This window comes from Ambystoma mexicanum, chromosome 9 (genome assembly GCF_040938575.1).
Source record: "Ambystoma mexicanum isolate Mex_15411 chromosome 9, UKY_AmexF1_1, whole genome shotgun sequence".
Taxonomy (NCBI): Eukaryota; Metazoa; Chordata; class Amphibia; order Caudata; family Ambystomatidae; genus Ambystoma; species Ambystoma mexicanum.
In genome coordinates, this window is record NC_090931.1 from 261,648,359 (window position 1) to 261,670,913 (window position 22,555).

The 22,555-nt window shown below is 45.0% G+C and overlaps 1 protein-coding gene across 1 annotated transcript in view; it reads left to right on the top strand.

Annotated features, from left to right (window-relative positions):
* Window positions 1–22,555, top strand: part of LOC138487941 (RB-associated KRAB zinc finger protein-like) — a 219,711-nt gene that overhangs the window by 162,188 nt on the left and 34,968 nt on the right. Inside the window, exon 6 of the mRNA XM_069614586.1 lies at window positions 11,961–12,053. Within this exon, the coding sequence (XP_069470687.1) occupies window positions 11,961–12,053 (93 nt within the window). The remainder of the gene's footprint in view (window positions 1–11,960; window positions 12,054–22,555) is intronic.

Here is a 22,555-nt window from a genome sequence, read left to right on the forward strand (position 1 = left end):
AGAGAGGAGGGCAATACTAGTTATCTTTTAGCATTCCATGTTAGGTGGTGTGTGCTATTCTCTCCTAAGTATACCCTTTTAGGAAGGATACAAAGTATCACTCTTTCCTTAAGAACAGTAGTTCTAAGGAAATAAGAAAGACATAAAAAGTAGAACCCAAAGGGGTCCCAGCAACACTGCACACATGGTGCTGTGTGCTGCAAAAGTGAGATATGGAGGAAAGCAGACTCCATAGAATAAGGTGAAACAAAAAGAGCAGAGTTCCCAAAAGTCAGAGCAAATAAGGATTCAGGGGGAAAAACGGTCCCCTCATTCAGGATAATAAAAGAAAAACGGTCCTGAAGTCCAGCAAAACGTTCTGGGGTTCTCACAAGGAGAGGGCGATTAAGCATACAACTGATACATTTCCCGAACTGGGTTTTAGATCAGCAGCCCGAGGAGCAGAGAAACCGTGCAGGATTCAGGTCCCACTGTACATCAAAGAGGAAATGCAGTTGAAGGGGGGGTTTGCCAAAGACCTGTCTGTGACACGACTTTAGAAAGCCTACCTTGGATGAACAGGGTTACACCCCTTAGGTTTAGCCTGAGCTACCCAAAGGTTTGGTAGCAATGGCTGAGCAACCAGGCTTAGTCTAGGAGGGAGGTGGGCTGTAGTGAGGCACACGGAACTCGAGAGCATACTTGAACACTCTTACACACGTGGAGTTATATACAACATTGGCATTTATTTATATACACTAAGGCTTGTAGCATTCAAGTAAGGTGAGTACTATACCACAATAATACATAGGAACAAGGTAACAAATCACATAATCAAACCTCCTGAAACATATATACAAACGTCTAGAAACTTTGATAACTTGTTATAACTTAAGCTTAGCCTATAAGTTAAGCTTAGCCTATCTTAGAAAGTCCAACCCTTCCTCGGGTGAGTCTCACAAAATCAGAGGGGACACTGGGGCACCAGTGACCATGGGCTGAGGAAGGCAAGGCAAGAAAGCAGAGTTCGAGAATCAAAGGCGTCCAGCTGAAAACACTTTGAGTTTGCATGTTGGTAAGTCAGGTTTGCTTTGGCAAGGTCATTAACAGTTACTCCTACATCCCGTCCCCTTTCCTCCATACTTATGGGACATCTCTCCGTCCTGTGGGACGGGACCGGAGCACTTTGTAAAAAGCATCCCAAACATTTTTTTTCAAAAATGTGTCCTTCCTCTCTTTCTTGCGCGGGGCCCGGCACGCGGCTGTAACCCTGCCCACCTTGGCTCCGCCCCTTGCATCGCCCATCGGTCCTTTTCTCCGCTCGTTCGGGACTGGACGCACTTGTATCCGCGGAAGATTTTCTTAGCTTTTTCCTCTCTGGCTCTCGCTAGCGATCGTGTACTAGTCTGTCGTTCAAACTAGACTGTCCAGATTGTTGATCGTGTCACCGACGCTTCGCGCGGGCAGATCCTCACCCTCTTTGTTTAGAGTGTTTGGGTCCGGATCACCGTTGGGACTCCTGTTTTTACTGCGATTCCCTTTCGGTCCGGGCACTTCAATGTCGGTTGGAGCGGTGGAAGGAGGTGTTTCGACGAACTCCTCCTTTGCATTTTCAGGCGTTCATCGACGAAAAGAAGAAATGCCCGTTAAGTTCTTTACTTTTCAGAGCACCCTGGCCGGGGGATACCTTTCCGGGTTCCTCCCGGGCCAGGAGGGGCGTTGATCGCTCTGTCACCGTGGATTGCCGTGGGGTGCCCGTTGGGCCTAATAATTGTACCAGAGTTTTCTCTGAGGTTCCCCGTAAGGGGCCTGTGGATACCGGAGCACACTCCGAGGCCCCTCCTGTGGGGGCTGCTTGTAGGCCCAGTTCTACTGAGTCGTGGGGTACCTGAGCTAGCTCTGAGGCCTCTCTATCGGCTTCCCTCAAAAATAAGGCCGGGGTGCGCCCCGAGGCCTTGATGGGGCTTGGTGTCACCGAACGGATGTTCGATTCCAGCGCGAATAAGGCTGTTACCGGACCTGGGTCTGAGGTCCCTCGTACGGAGGCTAATGCTACCAACATTTCTGAGAGGCCTGACAAGGCCTCATCGGTGAAGGTTTTTTCTCACGGTTCCCGCTCTTGCGGCGACACCAGATCTGTTGAGGGGGCAAAGAAGGGAAATTCTTCTTTTACCCCGGCAGTGCCGAGGACCTTCCTGGGAAGGCTATTTTGGCAGTTGGTATGTCGAAGAAGCATTCCAGGCCTCATAGTACCGGCTCTGCTGAGGTTCCTTGTGTCAAGGCTAAAGTTAAGACCCCTGATCCATCGACGGGGACCCCTGCCTCACTTCCTCACATGCCTCAGTTCCCCTCAGGCGATGACAAAATGGCGCCCATTCCCGCCACAACTGCGGCGGCCATTTTGGGTGCTACCCCTACAACTACGCCATTGGCCTCAGGTGTAGGGCTTGGTTCCGTGGGTGAACATAGAGTTCCTTGTGCACATCCTTATCGGCCAGTTTATGATTGGAATGCCCGGATGCCCCTTCCGCACAATGTTTTGTTGCCTGCAGGGTCGGCACCCTTGATTTATGTGGATACGTCAATGGAGGGGCGGGTGTGGCACCCTTTCCTGTTACATCCCTGGAATTATTCCCCTCATGAGAGGCCTCCTCTGGTTCCAAAACAGTCCCCGGAGGATGCCTTTTTCGGCAAATTTCAAACGCTCATGCGTACCGACCCCATGAGGGAATATTTCAAAGAGCTTTTTAGGGAGATATGTCTGCCCGTGGCTCCACCCATACCTCCGGTGGTTCCGCCGGCGCCTTCCATTGCCTATGGTGCCTTCCCCGACTCTTCCGCATTTTCCCCCTTTGTCCCCCGTGGACAAGGCAGCGCCCGACATGGTTCACCAGGATCCTGACCTGTCGGATGACGCGCAAAGCGATCAGGACAACGAGGACCTGCCCCGCTCTATCAGAGCTTTTCATGACCGGGTACTGGACATGATGTGCTTCTTGGATGTTCCGGTGCCCGAGGCACCCGCTCCGCAGGAGGGCGTGCTTTCTGGGGCGTTCACCCTGTCTCCTTTGGAGCGTACCAGCCTGTTCTTGCAGAAGGACGTTCTGGCCGAGGTCCGCAGGGTCTGGGAAAAGCCACAATCTGGACTTTTGGTCAATAAGAAAATTGACGCACAATACAGGCTGCATTCTTCGGAAGAGGTGGCCCTGTCGTCTTGTCCCCACCGGCCCCCTCCCTCAACAGTGGTGGCTGCGGCCACTTTGCAGTCCAGGCCTGCAGCATCCTCTTCCATGACAGCTACTCAGGTTCTGGGAAAGGAGGATAAGCTCCTTGACTCCCTTGGGAGAAAGATTTTCGCCAACTCGGCCTTGCAGCTCAGGCAGGCCAATGCCGAACCGGTGTTAGCGGGGGCTAATATGCGGATGTGGAAAGGTCTGTCAAAGTTTGAGGTGTTCATTCCGGTCGAGAAGCTGGAAGACTTCAAAGCGGGATTATCCGACGCTAGGGTCTTGGCCCAGGATCTCCTGGAGGCTGCGGCTCATCACGTAGACACCTCGGCTCGGGGCCTTATGCTGGAGGGTTGATACCTCACGGCAGGCGTGGCTGCATGCTACCAAATTTTCAAAAGAAGTGCAGGGCAAGGTGTACCTTCCGTTTGATGGTAAGGAGCTCTTTCATTCTACAACAGATGTAGAGCTGACCAAGACGAAGGATAGCACTCGGACAGCGAAGTCCTTGTTAAAGCCCCTTTCAAAACCCAGAGACTGTTGTCGCAAAGCCGACCCTCCTCTGGCTTTAGGGGCTTCCTAGACCGGAAATCTCGCAGAGTGGATACCCCTTCGGGGAATAACCGCTGGAGGCAACAATGGACTCGGTTTTTCTCCCGCTCCTCAGCCTCCTCCTCAGGTTCAGGTGGCAACACCACCGAGGAACCTACAAAATGAGGGTTCTCCGCGCTTGCACGATACCCCAGTGGGAGGACGCATCGCGTCTCATTGGGAGGCGTGGCAGACCATCACCGAAGACAGATGGGTCTTGTCTGTTGCTCGGGCGGGCTTCTGCTTGCTCTACCCCTACCCCTACCCCACCTTCCAACCCTCCTTTTCAGCTGTCGGGCTCGCCCTCGCTCAAAGCCGAGGTTCAGAAACTTCTGGACCTCAGAGCTGTAGAACCCGTTCCCCTTGGGGAGCGAGGGGAGGGCCTCTGCTCCCGGCTGTTTACGGTGCCCAAACCCAACCAGGCTAGCATGCGCACCATCCTAGACCTTTCCCAGTTCAATCTTTTCCTACCCCAAGAGAAATTCAAGATGATCACGCCCGGTCAGATACGGTCCTCCTTGCCGATGGGCGATTGGCCCAGCATGGTGGATCTTCAGGATGCGTACATGCATATTCTGATTTGGAATCCACACAGGAGATACCTCTGTTTCTCTTTGGGAGAGGAGTACTTCCAGTTTCGAGTGCTTCCTTTTGGCCTCAGCTCGGCGCTGCGTGATTTCACGAAGATGTCAGTGATTGCGGCCTATCTTCGTCTGCAGGGTATCCATGTGTATCTGTATTTGGACGACTGGCTCTTACGCAGTCCTTGCCTGCTGGAAGCAGTGGGCAATCTTCAGTGTCTCCTTCAGCTCCTGTTCCATCTTGGGCTGATGGTGAACTGGCGGAAATCCTCCATGCCTTTCTCGCAGGACTTGATTTTCCTGCGTTTTCGCTGGTACACGATCGACTGCAGAGTGTACCTGACCGGGGACAGAATGGCGGTTCTGTTAGCCACTTGTCAGATGTTTGCGCAATCGGAGAGTAAGTCGGCCTGGTGGTTCCAGAGGCTTCTGGGCCTCATGGCCTCATGCGTGTTGGCTCTTCCTCTTGCTCGTCTCAAGATGAAGCGGACTGAGATGGCTCTTCGGAGTTCTTGGCGTCAGGCTGTGGACCCGGATTCCAAGCTGATAAGGATTCCGGCTTCCATGATAGTGGACCTGGAATGGTGGTCATCTCTCAGCAACCTGTCGGTGGGTGCAGGGTTTCAGGACCCAGCCCCTACGGTGACGATCACGATGGACTCCTGCCTCCTGGGGTGGGGTGCGACGTTAGCTCCTCTTCAGGTCTCGGATCTCTGGTCGCCTCAGGACAAGCTCCTCCACATAAATCATTTAGAGCTTCTGGTGATCTTCCTAGCGCTCATGGCATTCAGACCGATCCTAGCCAACAAGGTGGTCCACATACGCATGGACGATGCTGTGTCGATGTATTACATCAACAAGCAAGGGGGGAACCAAGTCTCCCCCTCTCGTGGACCTGTCCATCCAGATTTGGGAGTGGGCTGTGCTTCATGATGTTTGGCTGCTTGCAGTGCACACCCCGGGCCAGCTGAATGTCGCAGCGGATGCCCTCAGCCCGCAGACAGTGGTCGGCTGCGTGTGGGAGTTGAAGGCGAGGTCCTCTCATGGATTTTCTTGCATTGGGGGCACACCAGAGGTGGACCTCTTCGCTACGGCGGTAAACAAGAAGCTTCCTCAGTATACCTCCAGAGGAGGGCTGGGAGCCTCCTCTCTGGGGGATGCTCTCGAGATTCCATGGCACAACATGAGAGCTTACGCCTTCCCGCCTCTGCCTCTAGTCAATTGAGCAATTTGGAAGCTGAAGAACTCGGTGAACTGTCCCCTTCTACTCATAGCCCCGTGGTGGCCGGCCAGGTTTTGGTTCTCGGAACTTCAACACCTGTCGGTGTATCCGCCGATCAGGTTACTAGTGACCCCCGATCTTCATCGGGGGGGAACAGCAGATGTGGCACCACTCCCCACAATCGCTCAGCTTGGCGGCATGGTGCCTGAGTTCAAGGCTTTAGAACATCTTAACTTGTCTGCAGATAACATGCGTATTATCCAGGCAGCCAAAAAACCCTCGACTAGGTCCCAGTACAGAAGCAAATGGCTCAGTTGGACCCAAGGGGGGGGGCTACAGTTGACACGGTTTTGTCCTTTGTATACTTTGTATCCTTAGCAGAGTCGGGTGTACATGTTCTGTCATGCAGGACTTACCTTTCAGCGGGTTCTGCTTACCTTTCTACGGACCAATGCTCTTACTCTCTGAGTAACGCAGTGGTTAAGAGGCATTTTGCAGGCTTGACACGCCTCTATCCTCCAATTCGTAGTCCGCACCCATCGTGGGATCTAAACTTAGTCCTGATGTCGTCATAAGCCTTTCGAGCCAATGGCCACAGTGGATCTCAAGTACCTGTCCTGGAAAGTGTCCTTTTTGATCGCCGTTACGTCAGCAAGGCGGGTGAGTGAGCTCCAGGCCTTGTCGGTGTAGCATCCCTTTTTGGTTTTTCACAAGGATAAGGTGGTCCTACCGACGAATCCTGCTTTCCTGCCGAAGGAGGTAACTAAATTCCATCTGAATCAGTTGATCTCCCTGCCGGTCTTTTTTCCGAACCTTAACTCAGAGGCAGAAAGGGTTCTGCATTGTCTCGATGTCAGAAGGGCTCTTAAGTTCTATCTGGACAGAACTGCCGAGCTTAGGAGTTCTTCTCAACTGTTTGTGACTTTTGGTAACCCTCAGGGTAAGCAGGCGTCTAAGGCAACTTTTTCTCGGTGGATCGCCGCCTGCATTAGTCTTTCACCGTCCATGGGCTGAAACCTCCTAAGGGTATTCATGCACACCTGGTGTGGGGCAAGGCAGCTGAGGTTGCTTTTCAGAAATATGTCCCCTGGCAGTCAATCGCTAGGGCAGCTACTTGGGCCTCCCCATCTGCTTTTTGTAAGCATTATTGTCTTGACATGAGCTCAAGAGCTGATGCTCATTTTGGTCAGGCGGTGCTGAAGAACCTTTTTCAGTAAGGGGTATTTCCATCCGCCCGTAGTTCCTGTTAGGAGTGCTTGGGAATCTCCCATAAGTATGGAGGAAAGCGGACGGGATGTAGGAGTATAACCAGGTTACTCACCGTAGTGACCACCTTACTCCTAGTCCATAGGGCCCTTTCCTCCATACGCCCACCCGCCGTCCCCTCTAACAAGGTTCCTCTGTTATTGCTAATAGGTCTCTGACCTGGCGATAGAAAAGGACTGATGGGCGATGCACAGGGTGGAGCCAAGGTGGGCGGGGTTACGGCCGTATGCCGGGCCCCGCGCAAGAAAGAGCGGAAGGACAGATTTTTTAAAATACATTTTTTTTGATGCTTTTTACAAAGTCCACAGGACGGAGAGATGTCCCATAAGTATGGAGGAAAGGGGACTATGGACTAGGAGTAAGGCGGTCACTACGGTGAGTAACCTGGTTATTCCCTAGCTTGATTGCCTCAATGATCAGAGTGCCAAGGCAAGATAGAGCACAGTGGGTTGTCCACCCAAATAAAGCTCAAGGTAAGAAATTAATAGAATGCGGCACCCAGGAGCAAAAGAACGCAGCAAGCCCCAGATAAGTACCTAGGAACGGGACAGTACTTTTCAATTGAGAATATGCCGCCACAGGACGGTCCCCAAGGTGACGTGACAGCAGGCCCTGGTTCGGGTTTCTCTACCTTGGCGGCTGAAGGAACTTTGGAGGGATCAGATAGTTGCACTCTTGCAGTGGGACACCAATCAGAGGATCTTCACAGCACTGGCTCGTTGGACCACTTCACAGACTTCAGAACGACGACTGGTGTCGTCCGGCAGACTTCTCTCCGGTTCTCAGTCCTCAAAATGGCTCAGGGTACTTCTAGGAGCAGGAAAGAGTCACTGCACGCCCAGAAGGATGTTCACAATGTTTCTGCTGAAACCACGCTTCACAAGACTATGCACTGCAAAATGGCACAGGTCCCAGGGTATTGGGAGTTTGCAGGCCCAGGCGATTGCAGCTCTTCGAGGGATGGCGTAAATAAAATGCAGCTGGTCTTGAGACTGTCAAAAAATAGTAAAAGGCGCCCCTCTGCGAGAACAAACACTGGTAAATTACCTGTTCTTCGGGAAGATACCCACTCAGAGGCCACAGCCACACTTTTGCTCACTGTACCTTTCACAGAAGGGAAATACGCGTTTGCATATCAGTCTTTGTCCCGCCCACATGAGCAGTCCAGCACCGAAATGCTATGGCAATTCTCTTCTGAACAAGAGTACCAACCGCAACCCCAGACACATGTCAGCCTTGTTGGACCTCATCAGTGAGGTGGAGCCTATGACTATTTTTTGATGGTCTTGAGGCTGGTTAGGTGCGCCTGTCCATGGGAGGAAGTGGTCTTCAGGAGATCTTCCCTGTTGCTCGGAATTCAGGGATGGGTCAACAGCAATCACTCAACAGCTCTGGCGGTTGCTTGCAAGTTGCTAAGCATGTCGTCCTACGAATTAATCTTCATTTCTTCAGTCCAGTGGTCGACTTCGAGTTTCTGCTTCAGGTCCCTCGCCTTTTATGCAGAAAAACCAGCTGAGCCCACCAATCATGAGACCTGCATCCATTCAAACTTGGAGGTGGGGGCTGTCCATTGGGGATATCCAGACTCCCAGCACAAACTGGTTCTATGCAGGAGCACTGCAGAACAAAACCAGGGGAGTTTGGGTTACCTCCCCCACTTCTGTCTTTTCAGGCACTCAAGAGTCTTGGCAGGCTTTCCAAGGGAAGTCCGACAAAGACAAAAGACCCATCAAGATCCCCCCCACCCTCCCCCACACACAGGCAGGTAGAAGAAGGCTCAAGAAAGGACCAAGTCAGCAAGAACAGGGCTTAAAAGGTACAGCCACCATTTTAGGCAAATGGTGACCCTTGTATCCCCTACCACAGCTGTGCAGGCAGCCTGCAACAAAAGTCCACAGAAGTAATGCAAAAAGGTACACTGCCACCAGCCTGTCAGATAAACTTGGAACAGTCACTGAAAGTTACTGGAAAAGGGAGACATTCTTTCCTCTCCGCACTCCACTTGAGGTGGGGTGTGCTGATCTCGCTAAATAAATTACAGGTGGGATAGAAAGTGTCCTCCTGCTCTGGTAACTTATGTTAACACAGGAAAAATAAAAAAAGAAGCTCAAGGAGCTACCAGCAACACTGCACAGAAGTTGCTGTGTGCTGCAATAATAAAAGGTAGATTTCAGAAAAGATGGAGGAAAGCATAACTCCATTTAAAAAGTACCAAAAAGGGGTAAAAAGGGTTCCCATTGTTAGAGTAAAAGAATGAGTAAGTATGGAAAAAAGTTACCACTCACTCAGGAGAATCGGTCAAAAAATCCAATAGTCGCGCAAAAATGCAGCGCATTCGCAAAGTGGGGAGAATTTCACTCAAGAAGGAAAATATACCTAACACTGTAGAACAAGACGACATATCACAGGGATTATTCATAGTGTGCACCTTCAATACTTACCTATTGATGGATTTGTGCCTTTTTTGAACATGTTGCATTTTTAGGATTCGATCTGGCTATACTTGCTGCACTCTTACGGTTCACATGCTGGATATCTTTCCTTTGCCTTTCTCATCCTCCTGCCGGGCATACTTGTTTGCCGGGCCAGGCTTCCCATGCCAGAAGCTACTGTTGCCTTGAGTATTGGGACCACAAGACCCTGCCTCGTCTGGTCAATTAGGCCAACCTGTGTCCGCACCCACCATAGTCTTTGTGGGACAGTCTGCTGTGGGTGGGCTGCCTTCCTTTGTTCATCAGGCCAGCAGAACCTGCTTGGCCAGGTACGTTCATACTCCTGGAGCCACCTCAGTTGTTCCTTTTTTTTTTTTTGACTAGTGGGTCCCACTCCAATGAATGGCTATTTCTGTTTTTTGTCTGTCAAGGTCATTGTTGGGACAGAGTTCAAATCCCTGGATCCCTTAAATCGCCCTGCAAAAAGAAGAGCTGTACTCATCAGGGTGTGTCATCCTACTGAGACCATATTTTTGAGAACTAAATACCTTTCTCTGGGCCCCTGGTTGGTGGTTTATTTGTGATGCTGAACCTCAGGGGTCCCTTTTGTCCATGGACGAAGAGATCTGCTGGTATTTTCCAACAGCGTTTTCCTGTTGAGTTGCATTGAGTCTGAATCTTGCTGGACTGCATCTCCTCACAGGGCTTCTGACTCTTGAACCTGGTCCTGGATCTCTTCAAGGGGTGTCTTCTAGATGTCTTGTTGAGGATCCAGCCACCTGAGCCTTCAGAAGTATCTCTGGATCACCCGGTGGACTGACGAGCTCTCCAGTGGGCTATCTTGCTAGAATTGTCACTGGTACGTGTTTGCAGCCACAGCTTTGGTCGCCAGTTTGTTAGTTACCTAGAATAAATATTGTATTTTTATACATTCCTGTCTAAATTGAATTGTGTGCTTTACTGTGTGTACTCATTGTGGAACTCTAACCCCACTCACTCTCTTGAGAATAGCCTTGACTGCTCTCCATTGCTACCTTAATTGGGTTTTGGTTAACCTCTGAGGTCCCCCTGTCCACTAACACTGATGGCCTCCTAAAATCTGTCCACCAGGTCAGATTCTAGAATTCCATCTTAACTTTCTCCATCAAGCTTTGGAGATTTAGTGACTCCCACGCCACTACCTAGGGTATACAATGCATCATCGAGTGTTGCTACTGTTTCCCTCATTGAAGTGCAATAGGCCCTTCTGGGCATAGGGGACTGTCTTACAAAAATATATCCCGAAATTTAGTAGCCGTTCCGGTTGTGTTGGTCATGCTATAATTGTATTGTGTGAACATAGAGTGTAGCAGGGAACCTCAAAGGTATGTGTCTACTCCCTGGATTCTTAACCTGGTGATAATTACTGTGCTAATATTGTCTAGGGAGTCTACTCTTTAACTTGCATCTAGTAAGTCTATATGTTTTTTGTCTGCCACTGGGTATGAGTTTTACATTTTAGAGTAAAGAGTGAGTTAGGCCATTACTGACCATTAAATGCTTCCCACACTATGCTCGGGGTTATGTCTAACTTGCATACTTCCCAATGTAAATATTTTAAGTGTGGCCTTGTTAATAAAGTGCTTGCTCTCCCCCACGCCCCTCACGATTTTAAGCCTGATTGCTCTGCTACAGATACTGTTGGAGAGTCTGGTCTTTCCTTGTATGTGGAATACTGTTCTATCATTACGTGAGTTGGTTGCACAGCCCTCACTAGAGGATTGGGCAAACATCTCACTAACACATACACCTAATGCATTGTCTATTTGGCTCTTACTTTGAGGTGAATTTCCAATGATGGCTACTGGGTGCCCTGTGTTGTGCGAGGCTTTACCATTACAGGTGGTAGTTTATTTTTTCAAGCCCTTTAAACTCACTAGAACTGTGTGTATTTGATAGATATATAGGTACACATAAAACAGCTAAATAATTATGGTTGATTTTTAAAAAACTTGAAAAATACTCTCATCAGTATGAAAGTAGCATAGTCCATTTGAGCCAAGTCACACATTCCCCAATGCCACCTAGTATCCATGGCTGGATGTTCCCCTCCAGATCTGAGTCACATCAGCAAGAGATTGTGAGTATGCAAATTAGCCCAAATGCAAACCTTTTTCTCCATTCTTTGCCAAGGGCAGTGCTACTTTGTACATGGCTCAATTAAGACCGACATTTTGAAAGGCTGTCCGGAGAACTAGATAGCTGGTTTCACCCTTATTAGAGATCATCAGTGGAGTATAGTTCTGACAGCCTTGGGATTGGAACATTGGGGCAAAGAAAATTTCCTGGGGAAAAAAGGCTTGCATTTGAGCTAATTTTAGTTGAGCACACCTCAACTCTGCTCACATATGAGCAACTCTTCCCCTGTCTGTGGCAACTCAAGCGCGAGCATGGACAGAGGTTATCTGCCACGCCGTTAAATACAGCTGTGCAGGCAAATTTCCCTTTTCTGGATCCAAATTTCCCTTTTCTGGATCCTTTACTGACCCACATAGCACCTTAAGACAAATACAATTGAATACCCCCATGCCCTCCCGGTCACTGTTGAATAATATGTTTTGTTGTGTTGTAACCTTACATTTTCTTTTCTTTCTTGTAATGCTATTCATGGTTGCCACAACAGTTGTTTCCTTATGCATAAAAGAAGAGGAAGAAGACACCTATTTCATTGACCATCCGGACAGCAAGCAAACGGAATGCACTACCAGCCGCATAGGTGAGTAAATGGTGTTCGGCTAATTGCAATCAAATAATACTGTTTAGTCAACTCCTCCATCCCACCTGGGCAAATCGAAGTTATATATCTATTCTGGCAGCGGTGAACAAAGTTCTGTCAATCTACACTGTTCCAGTAGTGTCATTCATTCTCTGACAAACTTTGTTCCTTTTTTATGCCCATTATAGGCAGGCCTTCTCCCTTCCTTCCCTTCTATTTCATGTGATTGCTTGGAGGACATCGGATATTTCTAAACAAACAGAACTTTTTGGCGCGCACCGTGGTTGCGTCGCTGTCTGGGGACAGCAGGCCTTAACAGACTTGCATCAGCAAAAAGCGCTGATGCAAAGCCTGTTTTGACCTGTTGTGGGTATTCCTTTTGGAGACGCTGCCGGTTTGAAAGGGGATCTCTCTGGACACAGGCAGACTTTGAACCCGCGCCTTCTAGATTCATTGCACAGAAGGTAGTTGGATACTGTTCGAGCACGATCAATCTCAAGACTGTGAACATCAGTAAGATATCTTTTGCTCTCCATCTCTTTCACAGCATGAGACAATAAGTAATCTTCCTGTAACTGAGACACTTTCCTGCAACAGCGACTCAATGCCTATTGGCTGCTAGTGCGCCTTACAAATCCAAATAAATAAATATTCCAGCAACACACTTCTATCCCTTAGACACAATCCAGGTTCCATCTCGCTGAGATTTTACATAAAATCAGGGGCAACAAAATGTATGGCTTTATACCAGTTATTAAAAATAACAAAATAGGACATAAATTAATGCAAATTAAATCGGCACTGATTAATGCTAGGTCAGCTCCAGCTCCTGGACCTCAGCTGCTTGATTTGGTGGAATTGCATAACTTGTGTCTTCTATTTATTACAGAAACCTTATTTAATGATTCCTCTCCTGCCTTATTTCATACTTTACTGCATGGTATAGACATTCAGATGGATAACAGAGGCGACCACCTGTTCAGACTATTTCATTAGATTTGTTTTTCTTTTATCACAACCAGGAATCTGCCTAAAGTTATTCAACAGGAGGGGAAGCTCCAAAGACCATCAGTGATCTTCTCACAATCTCAGGACCCGACCTAGCAACTGCCTTGGCAGTTATGTAGACTAAGTCAGTGTGATAATTCTTTTTTTATAATGGGACTAGAATACTGAATTCAATATGTATAGCTCTCTCCAAATCTAGAATGCCAAAAAAAGACAAATCCCTGGTTATTCTCCCAACTTTGAAACAATTGTATCATTAACAGAAAAGAATATGGAGGAAATATAAAATCCATGCCGACCGAGGAAAAAGCGCATGGTGCCATTAAGATATATCAAAAGCATATTTGAGGCCTTTTAGGCAAGATTTGATGCATTAATCCTGTGGGAGACTGCACCAGTCTTGTCCTCTTGGTATTGGGTAACCCACCTATTGGTATAGGTCTGTATTACACAAGCAGCCAAACCTATCTCAAGAGAGGTAAATGTGAGCTGTAGAGCTATAGCATCGAAATCCACACATACAAGTTTCCAAATAACACCTACACTCAAGGTCTTCTAGTAAAATAGTAAAAAAATTATTTATTTAACGGTCCGTTTTAAATGAGCATTCTTTAAAAAAGGCAATGTGCAACAATAAAAATACACTTCATAGCATGTTCTCAGAATCAAGATAAGCAAGTAGATACTCTTGAGATGCCTCATATACACTTCCTACACCCTGAGGTGACTTCAATTACTAGGACAGTATTGGCAGTTATATATCACTTTTTACGCTTAGAATTCTGAGGTTGTGCAAAAGGAAAAGGTTAGGGAAGGAAAAAGGTTCTCGGAGCATGTGAGCACTTTTCAGTCTCCCAATGCAGTCTAGATAGAATCTTTGCCTGCAATATTTAGTTAAACCAATGTATCACCTACGAGGGGCAGTTAGAATCAAAGTCAATGAGTCTGAGGGCGCCAGGACAGCCAAAGTCAATTTGAACAATGTCTATGGAGCTGAGGCACTTCTTGGATAGCACAAAAGTCTTGCACATAGTTAGAGTTTGTGGAAAATCACGGTTGGGCCACAAGCCGTTAGGCTTGTGAAAGGTAGAGCTGAGATCAACTCTGCAAAAAGCAGCTACTGCAAGTCTCCAGTGAGATAATGCAAGCTACAGACACAAGTACCCCTTAGTAAGCTCAGTACCCTAGGTTAGAAGAAGATCCAGCTGGCTTCTGTTCTGGTTGCAGCCTTGCAGATCCTGGGTTCCTGGGCCTCCGTCGTGGGGACAAGAGAGAGGACTCCTGCACTGTGGTTTGAAGGTCGGCGGCAGCCACAGGCTCTTTTCAGTTCAGCAGCACTTTGCGGTTTCAACTACCGGCAAATAACACCACCATGGATCTTGAATACTTGAACTTTCTTCACTCCGTGAGTCCAGCACTCTGGTGAGGTGACTCGAGCTTGCTTCGGGAAGGTCCTCAGGATGGTCCTGGAGCTTCGGTCCGGCTTAATGACTCTGCACTAGACTATGGATTTCTTGACCCCATGCAATCTGTTCCAGCAGCAGCAAGGAAGTACAGCCAGTTGGGGACGGTCCTCCAGCAAAGTTCGTCCTGGGGTTAGTTGGTCCCACTAACCCAAGGGAAGAGGCCGTCCTCTTCAGAGCTTCTCTAGTGGATTTGGAAAAGCAGTTTCAGCACACCAGCAGGGCTTCACCAGGCAGTTCAACGGCCCAGGAGGATGCAGCAAGCTTCTCTTCACTATTCCTTCGTCTGATGTTTCGTCCAGTGGTCGACTCTGCCTTCAGTCCAAGAAACCTGGCCTTTTATGCAGGTTTCTCCCATTCATGCACAGCTTAGCTGTCACTGACACAGCAGGGTGGCTGTCCTGCAAGGACAGCAAGCCAGCCAATCGGCACTAGGCTGCATTCAGGTAACCAAGGAGACTAAGGACAGGGAGTTTCGGGTGCCTCCCTCGCTTCCTGCCCTGCCAGACACACTGGAGCCAGAGGTAGGTTTCAGTACTGAAGCCCGCCAAAGGCAAAACTTACAAAAGGGTTAAACCTGGTTTGGCGCGCAGAGTAAAACCCAAGAAAGACCTCACTAACAAGAAATGGTGAATAAAGAAGACTGGGGCCCTTTTGACACAATGGTCATCCATGGGTGCTAGAAAAAGAGTTGAGCTATTGTATAATTTTGGAGTTTTTTGAAAAACAACTGTTTTTAGGTTATTTGTTATTTGTCAAATTGAAGCTGTTTGAGTGAAGTGAACTCAAAAGAAATTACGCATTTATTTCATAAAATTCTGTTAAATATCACCAGTAATTTGGAGGTTGATTGTGGTCAAATAATTTTTTGAAAGGGTCATACATTGAACATTTGAAAATTACTGAAAATATTAAGATCGGTTTGGAAAATTGCTTTTCCACTCTCAAATGGTGTGCAGGGGACGGGAGTTTCTATTACCAATTAGAACTACATTTTCCTCATATTCTTCTTGACTTTTTGATACCAGAGTCAATTTTTTCTCCCCGGCACCCAGAAAAAACTGTTTTGTATAAGAGTCAATGGACTAGAAAATATCAAAAACACGAAAAGTATTATACAGAAAATTCATACAAGACAGGGTGCGCTTTCCCTACTCTTTTTCTGGTTATAGATAATCCCATTAATTTGGTGTGATATCATATAGAGGTTAGCACCCCAACCAGAGTAAGAATCGATCAGAACAAACCCGGATAATATGTCCTTCTCAAAAATTAATGCATTAACTACAAAACATGCAAAAACGTTAGCTTTTTCACAGAAAGAAGCAATTAGAGTATTGGGTCTAATTAAAAGCACAGGCAAACCAACAACCACGCAAGAAAACCCAGATAAAATAATTAACAATTTAGAAAAGCTAATCAGAAGAGAGAGTGCTGAAAAACTGCATGCCACTACCTTAACAGAATACTACAAATCCCAAAAAATCCCTAGAGGTCTAAGAATATACCTGAAACCGACTCTCTGTAAAGATAACAGTGACTTTGTAGCAAGATGGGAACGTATCCTAATTAAGTGCTCATTAGATTTAATTCTTTTAACAATCGAAGAACTTGCAGCATCACTAACTAAACTGGACACAGAAATATCAGAACTGAAAGAACAACTAGTTGCATTAACATCTGCAGAAGAACTTAAGAATACATTAGCCTTAACGAATCAGAAACTTGATTCTTACAAGAAAGATATTGAACAAAGGAAAATTCAAAAATACCGCAGAGATTGTGTCTAACTACTCAAGAGACATAGTGTATACTTGGCAAGAGTATTATCAACAACAGAATCAACAGTTTCAAAATAAAGAAAAACGAGCACCTTTTCAAAAAACACCTAGAAGAGGAAGTAAAAGCACAGATCCATCAAGTGACGCATCTTGTGAAGGAAGAGAGAATAGGCCCAGCCAATCAACAATAGCAGTACCCTCGACATCGGGAATCACAACAGCATCCATAACTCCAACACCAGAAAATCAAAGTAACCTACCAGATCCTTTTTTAGAAGACGCCGATCGCGAAGAGGAAGGAAGAAACCTAAGGAGCAAAAAGAAAACCCAAAGTTGATCATAAATATCTCAAGCAAAACATTTACGAAACAACAACTGGATCTCCTAGGTTTAGGGTTATCCTTTGTACCAACAAATCAAACAAATCTTTTCAACGAAGAGGTAAATCTTTTTAAGTTCATTAGGAAGACGAAATTGAAGCTATTTTTTTATTAAATACCACTGATGCAGGAAAGATCAGTAACCTTTGACAGCTTAGAAATGAAAGCTAAAAGTACATTTAGTCGAAATGTCAAAAATAACACATTGGATCTTTTCGAAATGAAGATGAAAAAGGACCTACAATTATATGGACATGAAAAGCCAAAATCTCCGGAAACATCAGTTGAGAATCTTGAAGGAATTAGCAAATGACAGGACAATAGAAATCAAGCCTGCAGACAAAGGCGGAGCAATTGTGATAATGGATGTTAATCTATATAAACAATGATGTCTAGCTCTACTTGAGGATACCAACACTTACATGATCTTGGATCATGATCCCACTTCTGAAATTCAACGGATGGTAGAAGAAATAGTCAGTAAGGCTGCCACAGATGAGTGGATGACAGAGAAAACAAAAGACTTTCTGATCAATAAAAATCCTATTTTGCCAGTATTTTATGGACTTCCCAAAGTCCATAAAAATCTCGAGAATCCTCCATTTAGGCCAATCGTGGCAGCCACAGAGTGTGTTCGACCCATTATCAAGATATTTGGCCAAACTACTTCAGCCAATTGTGCAAACCACCTCCACATATTTGAGAGATACGACAGATTTTTTGAATGTCCTAAACAATATCAACCAGATGGATGACAGTTGGATTTTATTTACACTAGATGTTCAATCACTGTACACATTGATTCCACATGAAGAAGGCCTGGAAGCTCTAGAATGGATATTACTGCAACAAGATTTTTTTCCGGCAAACAAAGTATTTGCCATAGAATTAGCAAAAACAATATTGATCAACAATTATTTTAGATTTCAAGGCAAATATTTTTTACAGACATCTGGCACATCGATGGGGTCAGCAATGGCCCCAGCATATGCTAACATTTTCATGTTCCACTTTGAAACTCAATATATACTTGAGTACTCCACATGGTCAAAACAAGCTAAAGAGAAATGTCGATTGAAGAAAAGTACCGAACTCCTAAAACAACAACGGAAGGAAGATAGAAACAATCCTCCACTGATCTACCTAACAAAATATTCAACGAAGAGTGCACACATCAAAAGGACATTACAAAAAAAATGGAAAATCACAAGATTAGACCCACAACTCTGGTCTTTTCCCTAAATCACCACTAATGGCATACACCAGAGGAAAGAACTTACGAGACTCATTAGTAGAAGCAGAAAGAGTCAACACGATACAACAACGATTTCTTGGGAAACAGAAAAAGGGAACGTTCCCTTGCCTGAATTGCAGTCAATGCAACAACATACAAAAAGGTCCGACAATCAGGCATCCATACACAGGACAAAAAATCAACCTACAACATTACGCTACATGTGAGAATAAATGCGTCATATATGGATTAATTTGTCCTTGTGGCAAATATTACGTTGGGCAAACCATTAGACATGCAAAAGATTGAATTTCAGAACATAAATCCAATATCAGAACTGGAAACACAAAATCACCGGTTACAAGACACTTCAAAGAGCAACACCACACAATCTCACAACTGAAATTTGTAATCTTGGAGGTAATCATGAGACCAGCTAGAGGAGGTAATCTAGAACACCTATTAACACGCAGAGAAATGTTCTGGATCCATAAGTTAGATGCTCTTGAACCGAGAGGAATGAACGAAGAATACAGCTTAAGTTCATTTCTATGAAGAGAGTTACATGTAGTATTGTGATTTAGAAGCACTACACGGGTGGCATAAGTGAGCCACGAGAACATTAATAACCACAAAAAATGGGGGCAACAGTAGATGCCTTTTAAAAAAAATAAGCAATGTGATTGAAGGGAAGAGCAACAATAATGTAAATTACATTGTGAATTGATGGAAGACGATCTAAATGACATATACTGTGGAGAAAAGTTACATCATCAATTAATATGCAGCTACTAGTCCCAGGTGAAAACATGACCCTACACAAATCATCATGATAACTATGAATAGTGGCTTCGATCATCACACTGAACTGTTTCACGAAGACGCGATCATTTTCGTTTTTTGTGTAAAATTGCACGGAAGCAATTGATGCAGGGAGAATCACTATTTTCACAACACACAGTCGTTGGAAAAAGACTGCACTCCACTATAATGAGAATAGACGTATGGCTAAAAGCATAACCCAAACTACGATTCCCACAATTCCTAAGAATCATGTGACCGGATCACATGAGTACAAAGGAACTCGTTGCTAGGAAACGGTTTGTCTTGGAAGGAGGAGAAACGAGTTCAGGAACGACAGAACAGCTAATTCAGGTAGAATAGAAACGATTTTTACTTGTATAATTCACACGCTGAGCACAGTTTAAAAAAAAAAAATGTTAACAGTGAGCATTCCAAACAGGCGGAGACATTCACGGCGACACGGCAACACAATTGAAAAATAGCAGTGAGCGAGGAAACATCAGTGGCTGTACAGTCACCGTCTCAGGTAAAAACAGGATGTTAATTTTTAAATGGGAAAACACGTAAATGTGGGAAAATTAGACGGTGCATTTACCAAAACTATTGTTAACATACAGGGAGGATACGGACACAAACTAAAGTATACTTCCAAATACCGTAAAGGTGACCGGGTTTTGAGCACAACACCGAAATTGGATTGGCAATTGAAAAACTGGGAAGAAGCTTTATTCATCCTTAAGTGGAGAGGAGAGAAATGCACAGGTACAATTCTATACTACGTAGTGCCTAATACAATCATTTATCACTTCACTAAATTGATACTATATAAATACATATTATATCATTTACAGAGAATTAAAAACGAACTGGGCATCACAGAAAGGTGACGTTTCCATCATTTCACAACGGAATAGTTGCCACTGAAAAATGCTGAAGAAGTGTTCATTTGTTAAAAGGAGATGGTGTTCTCATTCTAAATTGAAGTATCATTTGTTGAGACTATTATGAACAATTGTAAAAATGAGTGACTACGAGAATAGGTAAAAGTGAGTTATTGCTCCTGAAGAAGAGAGTTAAATCTCTCGAAACGCGTTGAGCTTTTGTATAATTTTTTTGAAAAACAACTGTTTTTAGGTTATTTGTAATTTGTCAAATTGAAGCTGTTTGAGTGAAGTGAACTCCAAAAGAAATTACGCATTTATTTCATAAAATTTTGTTAAATATCACCAGCAAAAAAACGATCACTCTTAAGGTGCAAAGTTGTCGACTGAATCTTGATTTCAATGCATTTGGAGGTTGATTGTGGTCAAATAATTTTTTGAAAGAGTCATACATCGAACATTTGAAATTTCTGAAAATATTAAGATCTGTTTGGAAAATTGCTTTTCCACTCTCGAATGGTGTGCAGGGGACTGGAGTTTCTATTACCAATAGGAACTACATTTTCCTCATCCATGGGTGCTATACTGCAGCTGAGGGTTCAGCCTGCGGTAGAAATGCACAATGGTAGGAAAATTAAACCACTACCACGAGCCATTTAAAGTCGTGAGGGTAACAAAAAATGTTACATAAGTAAGTAGGAAAAGGGGCTACTAAGTAACCCCCCAGCACTCCACATAAGATGGTGTGTGCTGGACCTACATAGGAAAAAGGTAAGTAAGGTCAATTTCACTTTACTACTCTTTGGAACAATAGTTCACACAAGAGAAGGTATTTAAACCTTAAGAGAAATCTAAAGGATTTCTGTGACACTGCACTGAAGGTGCTGTGTGTCACCATACAAAAAGTAGATGCCTATGGAGTTTGTCAGACTGCAAAAACAAAGAAAATACAGAATCAAAATCTGATCAAAATACATGAGTGAGTAGGAAAAGGATCTCACTCACTCCAGGGTTAGAATGAAAAAGTCCTCAAGTCCAGCAAAAGAGCTGGGGGGGGGTCCCTAAGGTTGAAGGGAATCGGCACAGAAATGAGAAGTCTCCCCAACAAGGCCAATTATTTATAGAACACACTTTCAATAATGTTGAATAAGCCTAGAGAACGTTTTTCAACCATCTACTACTATTTTATCAAACCCATCAGTGCCTCCCCTTACAATGCCCCTTTCTCTCTAAAAGTGAATGGATTTAACACATTTTTTAAAATAAATAAAATAAAAACATTCAGGAGAAGATTGCACCAGTGCAGACAGGCATTATGACTGAATTGGTGTCTTGACCAGAAGGACCTTTTGACTTCTCACCAACTAATTCTGAGCTTCTCAGATCACAATTATTTAAATTCGAAACGACTAATAGCATGCTTTATGGTTTGTCTGCCTTTTCAGCACAGTCGCACGCTTCTTGTTTAGCTCAATTTATGACTACATTTCTTAATTAGTCCATAACCCAAGGTATAGTCCCTACTGTCACCCTTTGGATCCACAGAATTATAGACCAGTGGCAGTTCTACCATGGCCAGCCAAAATACTGGAAAAGAAATCACACTCCAACTTCAGGAACACGTTGAGAAGTTATCCTTGCTCGATACTCTCCAATCGGGATTCTGCCACCTTCATGGCAAAGAGTCTACTCTGGTGGCTCTGTGGGATGATATTCTGGAAATTACGGACAAAGGGGATCCTCACATTGTTGGTCATGCTTGATATCTCCGTGGCGTTTGACACAGTTGATCATAGCATACTATCTAGAATGACCATGGTGGCAGGACTTTCTAATCATGCATTATCCTGATTTAAATCTTTCTTAGCCAATTTTTATCAATGCGTTAAAATGGCAGGGTACATCTCAAATATGATTCAGTTCTAATATGGGATCCCTAAGGCATAGATGCTGTCACAACTTGCTTAATGTATATCTACAACCATTGATGGGTATTTTTAGGAAATATGATTTGGGTTACCACACCTGTTAGGGGAGTTTTCCTAATGTCCACTAGCGTTAAGACTCCATAATTCTATCCCAATGGCATACAGGTCCCTAACTCTTATTATCAGTCTGTACTACTCATTGTACCTTGGTAGAGTGGCAGAGCAGTTAGGCTTATCATAAGAGAGGAAGATGCGAGCTGTAGGTAAGTGCACTGAACCCGGTTAGTACAGTAGTCCAAAGAAACACACTTATAAATGTATATTAAAATATATATTATATTCACAAGAATTGTCCTAAAATACTTGGATCACTTAACCAACAAACACAGGATTACTTAGATATTTTTCAAAAGGCTGCTGCTTAGTTGGTAGTTGCTTGCGGTTACATTTGTTAGTTTGACACTAATGACCATTCTACCCTATTATCGGTACGATCGTGCACAAAGATATACAGTAATTGTATTTAGTTAGCAAAATCACATGAGAAGATCTTTTAGGAAGAAAAAGGTTGGTTAGTCAAACAGTAGCAGAGCTTGAGGTTTTATAGGCGTTTTCTGGGCAAACTACAGCTTTAAAAGTCCGATCCCTAATTCTATGCCAAAGTCAGTTCGGAGAGGCTCAAAGTCTTACAAAGCATCAGGACAGCAAATGTTCCAGTGGATACTTTGTCTCTAGGTAAGGATGCTAGAAGAATGAACACAACGTTGGAGACCCTGTTGGACTCGAAAAAGGGACACAAGCTGTTAGGGAGAATTCTCATTTCTGTGCTAATTCCCTTCAACCTTAGAGACCCACTGCACTTTAGAACTTGTCACTCTTTTTAAATAAATTTGTATTGGTTTTACATGAAGTAAGACAAGAATCAGTAACACATATTAGATGCACTGCTATAGTGACCTGGCACGTCAAACGATGGATGCATCAGTGAGTCAAGAAAAACCTGTGTTTCCATTTAACATGTAG